Raw genomic sequence first — 16363 nt, forward strand, 5'->3', positions numbered from 1 at the left:
GGTTTTGAAAGTTTCTGATTGAGGGGTGTAAGCTGACCTCAAATATCCTATACAAGAATGCCTTATAAAGCTGGAAAGGACATCAGGGATCCTCAAGTCTAACTGCCTTGTTTTACATCAGGGTAAACCGAGGCAGGGGATGGTAAGTGCCTTATCTATGATATACAGCGAGGCAGGAGGCAGAACAGAGGCTAAGGCTCTCTACCCTGGCTCCCATAGCTCAATGCAGCTCCCCCTTAGTTTTTGGTGCTATTTGGAAAATAAAAGGAAGAGCAATGTCTCCCATCTGTTCAGTTTCTCATTGCTTCCCTACTGCTTTCTACTTAATAAGTACAAGGTGAAAAGGGCAAATTTAGGCTGGAGGGAAAGTTTTCCCCTAAAATCACCTTTCTTTCAATCCCTAGTGGTTAGCATAATTCCAAGTACATGATAGTTGCTTAATAAATGTTTGTTCATGGCTCCCTAAGATGCCTCCCAAGGTTGTCTTGGAAAGTAGTGATTTCCCGTCACTAGGAACATCCTAGAGAGGCCTCTTGGCCCCTGGTTGGGGACTCTTCCTCAGGTACAGGTTGGACCAGATGCTGCTAAAGTCCCTTCCAGCTCAGAGGATTGGCAAGACTGCCTGGGGAGACCAAACGACCAGAGAGTTCAGCATTCGGTGGAGGTCTCAAGTTTGGAAAGTTTGGGAAGTTTCTGGGCTAGAGGCACAGCTGGGGGGCTTCAAAAGGAGGCAGGAGAGAGTCACCCCAGGCTCAACTTACCATTTTCTGGCTGGTCCTTGATGTCGGCTTCACTTGGCTGGCTGGGACTTTCAGATTGACTTGAGTCTGAAAAACAGAAAAAGACAGCCAAAAATTACAGGGTCTGCTGTGGAAAGTGGTTCGTAGGCGCCAGACTTCCTCAAAAAAGGTTGAGAGTACAACCCAAGAACAAGAATGCAAGAGCGGGACATGGCAACACAAAAAGCCCCGGGTGCCTTCCGGAGAGAAATCGGAAGCTCAAACCCTCCCTCTGTGGGGCCTTCGAGGCACCCCCGAAGGTGCCCGAGCCCAACTTGGAAACTTCTAAGGGTCCTCTCCTTCTCAACTGCCTTCCTTCAGTATTTATATGCCGGAGTCTGGGGAAGACTTCATCCTTCATGACACCCATCTGAGGCTTGATTCACAGCATAATAAAATGTCAAAACATATTTTGAAGCTGGTATATAAAAGCAATCAAACAACAGTAGCAAATTCTGGTGCTTTTTAAGTTGTTTTTTTTTTTTTAATCTCTGCAGTAAGGCTGCACAAATTCAGACTAACATTCAGCAGCGCACACCCCATCAGAACCAATGGGGTGTAGGCTGTCTTCAAACAATGTACTAACCCCCAGGGACCTTTCTAAACAAACATTTACCCCATTTTAAAGGTTATATTTCTCTTATATTAAAGTGTTTGGGAAAGTCTGTGAGGGGAGCAGTGACAGGTACAGAGAAGGAAACCTCAAACCTTTTAGCCTCAACTGGATTTTTTTGTACCTCATGAGACCTGAATTTATTCTTCCTTTAAAAAATTACCACCAGCAGCAAAAGTAGTTTGGTTTCTATCTATAAAGTAACTAAGATAACATAAATTAAAATAACTTTTCTGGGTATCAGTTTCCCCATCTGTAGCATGAGGGGTTGAACTAAATGCTCTCTAAGAACCTTTCTAACTAAAAATCTATAAGCCGATGACCCTCTTCTGGAATGCTGAATGAATCCAGCACCAGACCCGTCATCTCTCAGTTTTACAATGTTAAAAAGGAGGGTTTAATTGAGGGGCAATGGGGGAAGAAGAGAAAAAAATGGCCATGATGTCAAAAACAACAAAAAAATCATTATAACTTTAAATGTGATATATATATGTATATATAAAATTATAATATAGAATTTAAATAATGTTCAGCATTTTAGCAGCATTGTTGTAAGGATCAAATGAGAAAATATCCATTAAGCACTCAGGATAGTACCTAGCACAAAACAGACTCTATATAAATTTTAGTTACCATTACTAATCCCAAACCAGAAAATATCTTGATATGACAAACCTAATTTCAAATGTCATTGTTCTAATATCGAGTCAATTCCCAAAGACCAAAATAAAACCCTAGTGTTGGGAGGCATTCCTAAGCGATTAAGCTTATTTGGGAGGGGGGACACCAGCCAAAGTGGGGAGGATTGTGCCCGGGAGCATTGGTTGAAAACCAAAGCAATTCACTGAAATCTCCCCAAAGACTGCCATCTGTGGACCACCTCAATCCCAACTTAACCTTGACTTCCCAAGGTTTAGAATTCACCTGTCTGAAATTTGACCACATTTCTGAAAGAAGTCAATTTAAGATCAAAAGGTCACGACCCTTCTCCATGATTAAATGGAAAATCTTACCTCTATTGCAGGAGAATTATTACACCTTCCTTCTTTTTCTTTGAGGTATTAATAACCCAGAAAGAATCAGCACTACTTGTGACCTTGGGTCAAGCAATGCTAATTTATTGCTTTAGAAATGCTCCCTCCTTTTAAGCAAATGAGGATTTTAATTATAGCAAAGTACTATAAAGAAAATGCCTATTTTAAATATTCAGATTTTTAAAGAATATCTATAACCTGGTGACTCTATAGATTGGCTACCCAGTAAATGTCTTAGAAAATGATTCTGTACCCATTAAAAGGTCCAAGGAGAAGGAGGTGAGAAAATCGAAATGGGGATTTAAGCCTGGCAAAGTCATACTTTTAATCATCTGGCAACAGTTTCTGTAGCACAAATAAAAATAAAAGTGCTAAATGTCAAAAAAAAAACTTTAAAAAGAAATCACTTAGAATTACTTATCAAAAAGAACAGAAAGTCTTCACCAAAAATTGGAGAAATGATAACCAAAAAGATTTTCTATAGGAATCATATTTTAAATGTCAATTACAGAAATTTTCTGGAGCTTAGCAGACTGCAGGGGAGGTGAAAATCATTGTTCTTCGTGCAAATTGTGTACTCTGGTCATGATAAATGATAAATCCATCTTCCAAAAATAATAATTCAACATATTTCAGTGGATGGACAAAACATTCCTTATTTCTGCCTTAGAAAGGGTTAGCTAAACTGTTGGCACCTGTAACTAGGCAAAAAGGAAGAGATAATATAGTTCTTTTTTCCAGAAAGAGAAGGTTGCTCCCACCCCCTGCCAACCTCTATCATGTCACCAGAGGCGACCATCGTGTGTAATCCATAGGACTATTTTCTTTAGAAATCTGACTCTTCTAACTATGACTCCAGCTTTCTGTCGAGAAGCTGAGCCTGGATTCTGGTTCCTAAGCATGGTATCTTTACTTTTCACCAACTCTCCACAAGTGGAACATTTTAGGAAAATACAATTTTTTTTTTTGGTCCCATAGGGTTTATAGTGAGTGTGAAGGTTTTCTGAGGGATCTATCCAGCAAAATTTAAAAAGGAGAGATGGTAGTGAATCTAAACACTCCACACACACACACACACACACACACACACACTCGCACACCAAATGGTTCAGTATCTGAAAGTGGTCTTCTTTGTTCTTTTGCCATTTAGATTTGCTTTTCTTCTCTACCTCTGCAGAAATTAAACAGGGATATGGGACAAGAAACCACAACAAAAGGTAGCTAGAGATGTTTAGGGAATGAGGTTTTAAAAACACAAAACTCCTCCACTAAATAGAAAGGATACATGGGATAAATTGGTATGCAAGGTGACCAAGACTGTTTATGAAAGGCTCAGCGACCAACACCAAAGAAGGCATCTCTCTAACCGTGTTCATAAATGGAATTTTATTTCTCAAGTTGCATTCGAAAGCTGTAGATACTGTCATGTGGGAGTGACCGACCTATTAAAATGGACTGTGTGTCCCTGTTCACTTTCGTTAACATGGGGTTGGAGGGGCCTCTCCCCCTCACTCATTTTCCCCGCATATCTTTCCGACTCCTACAGACGCTCCACACTTGGGCGCTCCAGATAGAGACCGTCTCTGAAATTAGAAGGGGTCACTAATGCTTCTGAGTGTGTAGAGGAACAGGTGACTGGCCAGAGGTATAAATTAATTTCTATCCATACATAATTGATACAAATGAAAGATCTCCTTCTTAAGTGTTTGCATTCAATCAATAATATCACTCGGCATACTGAAGGTTAACAATTCATTTGCTCTTTTGTTCTCTACGGCTGATGGAGACTTTTCATAACTGAAAAGCACCTCTCATAATTGACGCCATTTGGGGGGGGTTTCACTTGATAATATTGTCAGCTGAATTTTACCACCTATAACAATGAAAAAACAGTCCAAGTGAATTGGAACTGGGAGTCCCTCTTGAATCCAGAGGCCAGCAGGAGCAGAACCTACGAGTTGTCCTGTTGCCTCAGGATGGCTTTGGTTGAAAGCCAAAGATTTTGTATATTACGATGAATCCAATGTTATCAAGGAGTATATTTAAAAGACTTCAGATGGAGTTAGAAACGTTATTGTGAGGAAGTGCATTACAGTTAGCATTTTTTCTTTTTCATCTTGTTTAAGGAAGCTCAGACTTCAACATAACCTTGAAAAGTAATGTTTCTTTTGGTTTTTAAAAAATGTATGAGCAGAAATTTAAACCTAAAATAGACAAGGTTAGCATGCAGGAGGCTGGGATCAGACCGCTTAATTGAACTAGCATCCATCTATCTCTGCACTTTTATGGCGCCTACGGCTACATCGCCAGAGTGCTCAGACAAAGATATTTCACTATCGACAAAATCACCGGGGAAAGGAATAGAAGAAATACTAATGCGTCAAGCATAAGCTGGTTCTTTGTGTGAGTGAGCATCAAAAACTCCTAACTTAAGTCCTGACTCATACCACGGCCATGTATTTCCTCTATTTCTGCTTCTCTAACCTAGCATTCCTCTCTGAGGACTCCACTCGAGTCCTGGACTGCGTGGTGATAGCTGAAGTAAGGTGTGATATGGTCTAGCACTGATCTATTCAAAATGGAGACTTCCCATTCTATGCTTCCTCAATACAAAGAAAATAGAGTAAATGGCTACATGCCCTTGACCTGTTGGGTCAACTTTCTAAAATTCACTGGGTAGCAGCACATGAACAAAATGTGAGTGGGTCTTAAAAAGAAATCATTTTGCTCCAGACCTTCACTGAAGCTGTATCTCGATACCTTACTGTGGCATAAAAGTGTTTGGGTGTATTTAGACACAACATCCTGGGAGGGTAAGCCCTGGCCTGTCCTACTAAGGGAGAAAGGTTTCAAGCCTTAATCTAGACTCTATAAGCTCAGAGGAGACCACAAGAGAGGGCTGGCTACTTGATCACGGAATCTCTGTAGGCATGAAAGGTACAGGAGAAAAAAAAAAATCATTGCTTTTAGAGTCAGAAGACCAGGCTCTCACATCCTGCTCCTGCCACACAGCATCTGTCTGCCCTTAGGCAAATCCCTTAAATCTTGCTTAGTCACAGTTTCCTTCCCTGTAAAATGAAGAAATTGGATTCAGGGTCTGCTGATATAAATCCTCTGCTCCCAAAACCATACATACGATACTGAATAAAGTAGAGAAAGTACTAGTCAAATCAATGAAATCATGAATATTCTTAAAATGCTCTAGGACATTCAAAATACTCTAAGTATATGTCCCAAGAACACAGGTACATAAGACCACAGAAACTGCCATCAGGCATCTGTTTCTGCTATATTATCATGGGGACTAAGTGGGTTCTAAGGCTAATCCACTCAGGAGGAGAACTGAAATGGAGAGAAAAACCATGTAGTATGTAGTCAATAGTATTGATCTGTGCCTGGGAGCTTCTCCTACAGAGCAGATACTAGGACACTCAGAAAGTCCAGGGCCAACACAGCAGGTGATAGATGTGTCTTTGCGTGGCAGCCGTGGACTATGGTGAAAGAAAGAACAGTCGAATGAGTCAAAAGCACTAGCTTTAGGTCTGCTGTTAATGGGCTGTGTCATCTGGAGCAAGACTTCAATATTTCTAACCCTCAGTTACCTTATCTGTAAAATGGAAGAATAAAAACTCCGACAGCAGAGAATAATAGCCACTTTATCTCATGGGAATGAATGTTGTAAGGGTCTTCTGCATAGTAAGAGGCTTTAAAGATAGCAGATCATTCATATACAAATGCAAATTTATATTGTACACATATAGTATATATAATATATATTATATTATGTATGTACACATATAGTATATATAAGAAGTATTATATATGTACACATATGGTATGTATAAGATGGATTATATATCTACAATATAGTATATATAATATGTATACCTATAGTATAACTGTACATATATTTACATGTATTATGTTTGTAAATGTATATATACACCTATTATATTTCATATCATATGAAATATATTCCAAAAGTATATAAAATGCATTCTATATGTAATGCATATGTGTCCATGTGTACCTATATGTATATACAAATTTATGATAAATGAACTGGACCCTTCTGAAAGATTTACAAGGAAGGCATAGACAAAAGTCCCACTGGACAGTTCAGTCACTGCAGACTTGAAATCTGCAGTGCTAAAGGGAATACCCACATTAATATGATCTCAGATACATCGAAGTATCAGAATATAAAAATATGACAAACAATTAGAAAATTAACTTAAAAAAAATTCAGACCTGTACTTTCATTTGTGTAAGGGATTCACGGTGAGGAAATCCCCTTTCCACATGCTGATCAGTTTTTGCTGTAGTACAACTTACAGTTTTAGGAAGTTGTGTGGGGCACTGAAGGTTATCTTACGTTCTTGAACACCAGGGTCACCCAACTAGAGTATATCAGGAGTAAGATGAGCCCAGCATTTCCTGAATTTGAAGACAATTCTTTATCCACTGGCTGCCCTGTGACTCTCATCAATATGAGTGATACTGTAACTGAATGAAAATGGCAGAGGGAAGGAGATGCCAGTGTTCTTTGACTCTACAGGATGCCATGGGCACCCATTACCACATGTTCAAGTTTGGAAATAAGGAAGAGATTTGAATTGAGGGTAACAGCAACCCTCTGCTACCTGCAAGCCCCGCCCTTGAACAAAACAGATAAACAAAGATTATACTGATTTTATGCCATCATAAGGGGAGTCCAGGAGTGGGTAGGAGAAATGAACTGTGAAAACAGGTATTTTCCTTCCACTCCTTCCACCTAATGGTTTTAGGAACATGATTCACCAGTGTGGTCTTCAGTTTGCCCATCGTACGATACTTATAGAAAAGCTGAATTTAATGTCATTACTTGCAACTCAAATTCATGTAGTGCGTGACCTAACACTGCCAGCCCCATTTTACAGGTGAAGAAACTGAAATTCAGAAAGCTGAACTTACTTGCCTATGAATATGTATACACTTCTAAATATTACCAAGAATAAGCCTTTTACAAAGAAATTGTATGTTCAAAGATTTTCCAAGCAGTATTGATTTAGAAGAGGGAGAAAGAGAGAGGAAGAGATAGAACAATTAAAATGTCTAACAACAGCTGATAAACTCTGGCACATTTATTTAATGGGGTGTCATAATGCAATTAAGATCAACAAGTACCAGGAATAGAAAGAAACTTGGAAAATCCTTTATGCAATAATGCAAGGAGAAAAAACAGACCAGAAGAATGTAGTACCTTAATAATATAATATATATTATATAATAATGATATACATGTGTGTGTGTGTGTGTGTGTAACTATGACCACAGAAGAAGAGAAGGAAAGAATAGAAAATTCTGATAGGGAAACAGAGGAAATAACATAAACTATTATAATATTTTCTGCATGGAAATAAATTAAATTAAATAACTAGTTGCTTTTTTAAAGAAAAAGCTCGGTCGTTTATACTGATATTCAATGTTGTTTTTTTAATAAAGCTGCACTCTGGGCCATCGCCAGTTGTCCTGACTTTCGTCCTGCCACTGGATGTCGATATGACTGGAGGAGAAAGTGAAGCTAAGGACTCTGGGTAGCTCTGTCTCACCTAAATCCAGTTCCCAGGAGTCAACATATCGCCCTTCCTCTTTGAAAATGAAAGACAAACAACCACAGTAGGTAGGGAAGCTGAGATTTGAACTGCAACTTTCTGACTTCAAGTCTAATGCTTTTTTCACATTTAAAATATTGTTCCATGTTTAAAAGCAATAAAAATCTGAACGTGGAAAAACTACAGAACACCCATGGAAAAGAGAAAGAAAAATTGGTTCTATGAAGATCCAAAGGTATTGGGCTTTTTACCTTGAAAAAGAGAAGACAAAATATGCAACGGAAAGGAAACATGGGATTCGGGGCCAGAAGGTGGAAACGTGAATCTGGTTCTGTTATTTATTGGATGGGTGATCTTGATCCAGTCACTTCCCCTCTGTGGACACCAGTTACCTCATCTACAAAATGAGAGGATTTCACTCAATGATCTCTAAGACCTTCTGTGGCTTCACCTCTAAGACTGTAACAAACTTTTCTTCAAACACCACAAATTATTCTATGACATTACTATACAATGCAATATATTACCATGTAGGGTTATTAAATACTAACGAGATGAAATAGGAGAGTTTGCAAAGTGTCTGTCCTTTAAGAGCTTCAAATGTAAGATATACAGCAATCTTTGTCCTGTGATTTAAGTAGGGAGCCTGTACTTTCCACAGAGCTGAGTCACAGAATGCCTTAAGGGCTCTTTCAGTTCCACCATTTTAGAATTTGAAAAGCCAAGTCAGAAGAGTGTTTTGAAGTTGCAGGTTGATCTGTAGTGATCATCTCTATTGCCTGATCTTTTTACTGCAGTACAGAAATCTCTTAAATGACGAGGATGGCCTGATGATGTTCAGCAGTCAAATAATTAAATATTTGCAGAAAAAAAATTTTTTTTACCATGACACTACATGAAATTCAGGAATTGTTCTTAATTTTTTTTTCCTAGTATACGCATGGTCTTAATAACTTTCACTTAAAACTGTTGTAAAATTCTTAAATCTCTTTTTAAAAGTCTCAAAAGTTTATCAGTCTGTGTGTATAGGTCATAGGCAAAGTCCAAACTTAGAACAGTGTAAGCATTAACCAGCCAATTTCCATATTAGCCAAACAGTTCTGATGAAGAAAGAACAAAATGCAACATGATCACTAGGTCGGCATCATTAAAAACCAGCAATTATTAGCACTTGGAGCGGACGGGTAATATCTTTCTAAATCCAGTAAGTGAGCAAAATGCTTTGTTTATTCTCCAAACGATTTAGCATTAACCACTGGAATTTTACCTTGATCAAATAAGGTCATATAAAGCAATCTGTACGTGGTAAAAGCACTACATATATCAAACATTTCAGCTATTATTATTATTGCTATTATTAATGATGATTTTTTATATATATAGATATGCCTCACTTTAAAATAACCCCACAATTCTGCAAGAAATCTAATTTACAAATGCTCTTAAATTATATGATGATTTTTTAAAGACAAAATTCTTGGATTAAGAAAAGGGATCATCTCTGAGGTTTTTCCAACTGGAACTCCCCTCAACGATACATTTTGGATGGATATTTTTGTTTTTTTTGAGGGAAGGAGCACAGGATCCCCTGCATAAGATGCAACCAACTTCAAGTGTTAATTACATTTATATACAAATAATCTTAAAACCGTAGCAACCATAAGACATTTTAGATTATGCCAATGGAGAATTCCTGAGATGGTCCTTAGGTGTCTAATGCTGTTGTGGGGAGAGGGGTTAGGAAAGAGGAGGCGAACGAAAAGAGGGGAGAGTCAGAGATTGGAGGGCGGCTGCCCACTCTCATCTGGATTCAGATGGAAAGAGGGGCTATACCCATGCGGCCAGTGACTTGGAAGGGCTCCATCAGACCACCCAGAGAGTGGCCAGCTGCTGCTCAGGAGACACCCCCTTCAACTCTCCTGTCTGACATTTTCAGGATGGTCTTCACATCGTTACACAGTTCCAATGACTGTTCTCTTTCTGAAAACTTTTTAAAATTTCTTTTCGTACAAATGCTTTTCTCAGAAAGGATTTGCAAAAATATTACTCTTGTAGAAATTTGGCTGGGCGGGCAAATTTTTTTTTTTTGGCATCCCCAGTTGAAGTCCCGTCTGTTTAGTCGGGACTCTGTCTGATAGAACTGTTTAGGTTGGAGAGTGAGTCAATAGTCTTACCACCTAGTCATAAACGTGTTGGCTTTGTTTTTGTTTGTTTGTTTGTTTGTAGAAGAACAAAGAGGTTGAGAAGTGAGCCACTTTTTTTTTTTTTTGCAAGTTGTACATAAAATAAACCAGTTTAATTATTGTCCTGACATCTCCAAGTGCCCTGGTTTTCCATGCTTTAAATCTTAACTTTTGGGTATCAAAATCTCCAAAAAGGATTCACTCTCAGAACTTTAGTCTCACGCTGCTAGGTCTTTGAGGGAGAAATGGCTTCACAGTAGAGTGGGAGCAAAGGCATTCTGAAGGAATGATGTTTGCTAAGGAGAGATTCCTTGGTGCCATCTTCCATTTATAAAACTAAAGTTTTCAACATGGAAAAACAACAGAACTTTGAAAAATGCAGAAAGTAACTGGGACTTTAATACACCTTTGGCAAAGCACATCTCTCCTCTGAGCGGAGAGGTGGGGGACAACAGATGCAGAAAGACATAAACACTGTCAGACATGGCCAGTGGGATGATTTTTTTTTTGGTCTCACTGTACTTTGTGACAAGGAAGGGTGGAGTCATTGGGAACTGAGAGGAAGATAAAATGAGGAACATTAATAGACTATATAAATATATATGTATGTGTGTGTATAAACATACATGTGTATACAACAAAGTATACATATACATTCTATAGATTGTATTCATATACAATCTATCTATATCTATCTGTGTGTGTAAAGCTTTTTAGACCTAGAGGTCTTAACCTGGGGTCTTTGAACTTTTTTAAAATGCTATTTTTTTTTTAAAAATGACATTGTATTTCATTATATTTGGCTTTCTTTTGTAAGTCTATGTATTTTATGCATTTTAAAACATTATTTTGAGTAGGGAGCGATAGGATTAACCAGATTTTCAAAGAGGCCAATAATAGAAAAAAAAAAAAAGGTTAAGAAGCTTTAAATATATATGTGTGTATATATATGTATATATACACAAAATCTATTTTTCTCTTTTTTGACATGAGTCTATGATTGAAATAGATTTAAACACTCAGATAAGAGTTTGAAAGAGGAAGGGGATTGTTTATCCCTATTAAAAAAAAATAGCTGAGCCTGAGATGACATGGGAGAGCTGGACTGAGTTGAAACCAAAAGCATCGGCCAGACCACGCTGCGCAGACACAGAGGCCTATCCGTGGGAGATCTGCCTCCAGATACCAAATTACTTAATATGCCTAGAACCTCTTATTCCTTTTTCCTACAGAAAATTAAATGTAAAATGTGGGTTCTGATAAGAAAGGCAGCTCAGTACAGCGATGATGTAGAGTTATCTATATATTCATAACATAGAAAAGTTCATTTCTCTTTGGGGCTTTCAGATTTCTAAAAGCAGTCCATTAATGAGTCAATAGGCAATTAACAGAGAAAGAGGCTGGGAAGCGTGAGTTATTTTAAACAATTTTATTTCCACATGTGTAGAAGTCTGGGAGAATTTCTTTTTTAAATAAAAAGCAAATGCCCACATTAATGGGAATTTAACTGCAAGTTAAGTGTGTACTTTCCCAGTATCCATGCTTGTATCTTATATTACTCTGCTCATCCAGACAAATTTTCTTTTTCTCTTTTCAAATCAGCCCCAAACTTATGGCCAATGAGCTCTAAAACTCTTCAATGCACAAATAAAGATTCTGGTGTAAAATCCCAGCAATGCAGGTCTGCTTTTTTTTTTTTTAAATTTGTTTTGTTTTAAGAAGAAGGTTCTTAATTCCCCAATACTGGGAAAGAGATTATCACTGATAATGGAAATGGAAATCACAGCTCTCTGTTGTTTATTCCAGACAGACACTTGTGTGTTAAGTCTGTTTATCAGGCAACACTTTGTCTAAGCCAGGAAGTAGTCATCCTTTGTAACAAGATGTATGCAAATGATTTTCCCATCAGCCTCTGCAACAAAACTGTGGCACACACAAAAAAAATCCTTGTTACTTGACCAGTAAGAAGCTACCTCAAAAGTAGACTCGCCCCAGAGCACGGCCAGCCAGGGCTATGCTGGTGTGTTTCAATGAGATCCAAACATGTGCTCACAGACTGTTGCTTTTTATTCCAAACCGACTCTGTGTATTACATCTGCTTTTCAGGCAATACTTTGTCTAAGTCAGACGGGGCTTTATAACCTGAGTGGAAATAAGAAGCCCCTGGAATAACCTGCGTAACTCAAAGCCTCCTGGACCTTTTCAGGATTCCCAGCCAAGGGGCTGGGGAACGGGGCGTAGGGGGAATGTGTCTAAATCTCAGACCAACTTTTAAAAATCCATGCAGAACCACAAGGGGAGGGGGCATCGGCCTTCTGTTGAAAAGCAATCAATTTCTGCTCCTTGTCCGTTTCAACACCCTAGAATCCTGGGACAAAGACTGGGATTTTTGCCCATCCAATGGATAACAAACATAGATGTTTGTTAAAAGCACTTTTATCTTTTTCGTTCCTGGCTATCAAATAAAAACAGGAAGCTTGATCAGAGAAACAGTTATTGGAAATAGTCGAAGTTATATCTACTTAGATGGCCAATGTCAGATGTCTCCTCCGGTTTATTCCCAGTTTGGTAGGGTTTTTTATTCTGGGGTTTATTGTGTGATTTAAAAAAAAAAAAACACACTTATAATGAACTACTTTCCTCCCCTGTAAACATGAATGCACTTAGCTACATTTTTTTTTTCCTTTCTCTTTTAAAAAAAAAAAATTTCCAAAGGGCTTGAAAATCCTCCCCAAAGGAATCCTACTGGTTCAGCCCCTGTCTTCCTAGACAAAATAAACACTTTAGGACTTTCCTTGTTTGTATTCTCCTCAGTGGTGGTGTATGCATCAGCAGCTAAAAACAAAGAAACTTTTTAGCAGCTCAGACAAAATGCAGAAGCGTTCCCAAACAACTGAAGCAAAGGGGTGGGGGCAGAATAGGGAGGAGGCGACTGGGGGTGGGGAAGCATTCAGAAAGTCTGACAGTCCATTCAATATAGGGATGATGGCTAAAATGCATCCAGGGTCCCCTTGCTAATTAAATATGCATTGGCACAATTCTGATCGATGGGAGCCACGGATCAGATGACACACCTGCAAAATCTTGAGCCCCAAGCTCCCAGGGAAAAAAAAAAGAAGGAAAAGGCGGCCTTGTCTCCTTATCTTTTGTTTTCAAAGGCTCTCCATTTCTGTGCTTAGATATCTAATTTAATTCTCTCACCCCTCAGCAAACTGGATTAGGGAAGTCAATACGGCCTTTGTGCATCCCAGGAACACACAGCTTTCCTTTGATTCAATTTAGCCGTGACCTTTAGACAAAGATAATGACGACAGGGCTCCAAGAAAGGGGAAGGCTTTCAGGAAGAAGACCCCCAGAAAGAGGGGTCCCCCCGGGGAACCATGGGACGAGACAGCAAGGTGGCATGGAAAGAGACAACGGCCTGCCGCCCAAGGTAGTGGAGGAAAAGCAATTAGGAGGAAGGCATTTTCCCAAATGAGGTCTAATTCTTAAAAAAAAAAAGAAAGAAAATCAGCTGGGCAACTTTTCTTTTGGAAAGGTGGGAGACTAAGGGTGTGCAATGGTGCATACTTCATCAGACCTGCTAACAGTGTCTGCTGGTTTTGCTTAACTGTTTTTCTTTGTTAAAAGGGGGAGAGGTGCTTTCTTGGAGGGGTTATGTCCTCAAATGGCTGTGATATAAAAGTAAAAAATTAAGTGAATGAGAAATGGGTTAGTCCATATCTAAGATGTTTTTATACTACAGTCTTAAGCACTGAGGATAATGAGCACAGGAAAGATTATAGAGAAATCTGTGGTGGGTGTGAACAGGTTACTAGACTTCCCAACAGGAGAAATGTTAGAAAGGGTGGCCAAAGAAACCTATGAACAAAAAGGAAGATAGACCAGCTACACAGCAAGAGGGAGAGAAAATGGATGGACCAATCCATCCTCCACAAGGCCAAGAGAATTCAAAGGTGCACAGAATGGCCTGCCTCTGGTGAACCTGCAGCAGAATCTGGCAGACAATCACACTAGACGAGGGGGCATGTGTGTGATACTATTTGGATTCTTGTGGCTCCTGGAACAGTTTCACTAAACCACTAATAAGCAGTTGTTTTTGCCTGGGAGTAGCCACAGCAGTGAGATCACAGGTCCTTCAGAGAACTAGAATACACCAGAGCATCAAACAGGAGAAGATACCTCAATAACAAAGATCAAGGACAGCATGCCAGCTATTAGCCTACAATGCCTGTCAATGAAGGTGCAGATGGAGTGTCTCAGGTGCTCTGCTGAGAGCTGGGAGGACATCCTTGAACAGAAATCTGGCCCCACTGTCTCCTCTCTCTCCTCACCCAAGCCATCTTCCTCCATACAGCTTTAGGAATTTATCTTCCTGAAACAAAGGATGGACCATATCATTCTCCTGCTCAAGAAACTCCCATGGCTCACAGGATCCCAGCTCTCAGATTTAGAGATGAAAGGGCAGGCATCTCGTTCAATCCTCTCTCTTTGCAGAAAGAAAACTAAGGCTGTGACTTGAGCAAGGTCAGACAGAAAGCAGCAGAGAAAGGATGTGACTTTGCATCTGCTAACTCCAAATACAAGACTTTTTCAACTGTATATATTCACTTTCACCTATTGGATGGATTGGCTTTCAATGGGTTAACCATGGAACCACCAGTGATGGGAAAGCTGTAATGGTGGGCACGACTGTCATGGTGGCTACCCCCAAGAAGCAAAGCAAGGAGCTTTTATGATCACATCAGTCTACCCATCATCTGGGCATTTCTCAAGGAAAGCCAACCTTCAATTAAAGTGACACATTCCCAGTATGGACTTAAACTGATTATTTCTCATTTTCATTTTGAAAATTATTTCATCTGGAGGCAGCAGGATATAGCAGAAAGGGCCTGGATTTGGAGTCAGACCACCTGGGTCTGATGATTCTATGACTGTGCTCTGGGCATGAACGACCTTGGGCCTCTCCTTGAGTCTAGTTCTGAGTCTGTCAACTGAGCAGGTTGGACTGGTGATCACTTAAAATCCTTCCAGCTTTTAACCGATGATTTTCCCCACCTGATTTTGTAAGACATCATCAATGCTTTCTTCTCTTTTATTATTATTATTTTTCACAAGTGTTGAACTGGTGAAGTCTTATGATCATATTATTTACCAGATGTATTAATGGTCCATCTTTTACAATTCTTCTCTTTTATTTTTATTTATTTTTAATTTTTTTTTTTACCAGAACTTTTGGGTGGGAAGGCAGAAGCAGGGAATGTTCCTGTGGGTTCATCAATATGAAGGAACTCCCCATATGGAAACTCCTTTCTCTGATGGAGACTAAAGACTGGTGTCATTTTAATCTTAGAAAGATGCCAGGAGGCACTGAGAATCTGAATGATTTGCTCAGTCAGAAAGCTAGTGTGAGACTTGAAAAGTAAGATATAAATCTATGACTTCCTAATGCCACTTCATAGCAAAAAGAGAACAAAGTGGACATTTTGTGCCATCCTGCCTGGTTTAAGCCTTGACTCCCAGATAACAGGATAACAACCTGTTACTATAGAGGAATACTACTATGTAGCAAATGTTTGTTTCTACTCTTTATTTGGAACAGAGCACCCCAAACCTGGGCCTCATGGTCAAGAAAACAAAATATTGGTTGTTACTGATCTGAGGGAATTCTTCTAGTAAGATCCAGAGATCAGATACAAATAGGACCTATATTTGCATTCCTGGTAGAGAAAGCCAAGTCCACAAGCATTTATTAAGCACCTCCTATATGCCCATCACTAGTGTAAGCACTAGAAAGCACTACCAAGAAAAGCAAAAACCAGCCCCTGCCCTCAAGGAGCTTACAATCTAACATAGAAGCAAAAGCAAATAACCATGTGCAACAAGCCACAGACGGAAGGAAAAGGAAGGCACCGCGGAACACAACCGGCCGTTATCCAGGCTGGCTCCGTCCTCACCTAGAAATAACATTAACAGCAAGGAGGTGATTTTGTTGGCCAAATACTCAAAGCCTTCAACACCAAAGTTAATGAAATATTTAATGAAAAACAAATGACTCAAATGCACACCCTATTAGAATAAAGTTTTCTAATGTATATATGAATAAATTAAATGTAGCAGTAATTTTTACTAGGACACAGTTTACCACACACAATTCTCC

The 16363-nt window shown here is 39.1% G+C and overlaps 1 protein-coding gene across 9 annotated transcripts in view; it reads right to left on the reverse strand.

Annotated features, from left to right (window-relative positions):
• Positions 1 to 16363, reverse strand: part of LOC138164915 (nuclear factor 1 A-type) — a 462063-nt gene that overhangs the window by 208004 nt on the left and 237696 nt on the right. For all 9 annotated transcript variants that reach the window (XM_069092877.1, XM_069092878.1, XM_069092876.1 and 6 more), the window contains exon 3: positions 762 to 827. In XM_069092877.1, coding sequence (XP_068948978.1) covers positions 762 to 827 — 66 coding nt within the window. The remainder of the gene's footprint in view (positions 1 to 761; positions 828 to 16363) is intronic.

This window comes from Petaurus breviceps, unplaced genomic scaffold (genome assembly GCF_028583685.1).
Source record: "Petaurus breviceps papuanus isolate PSGF00001 unplaced genomic scaffold, PetGlider_PUasm1.0 207, whole genome shotgun sequence".
NCBI lineage: Eukaryota > Metazoa > Chordata > Mammalia > Diprotodontia > Petauridae > Petaurus > Petaurus breviceps.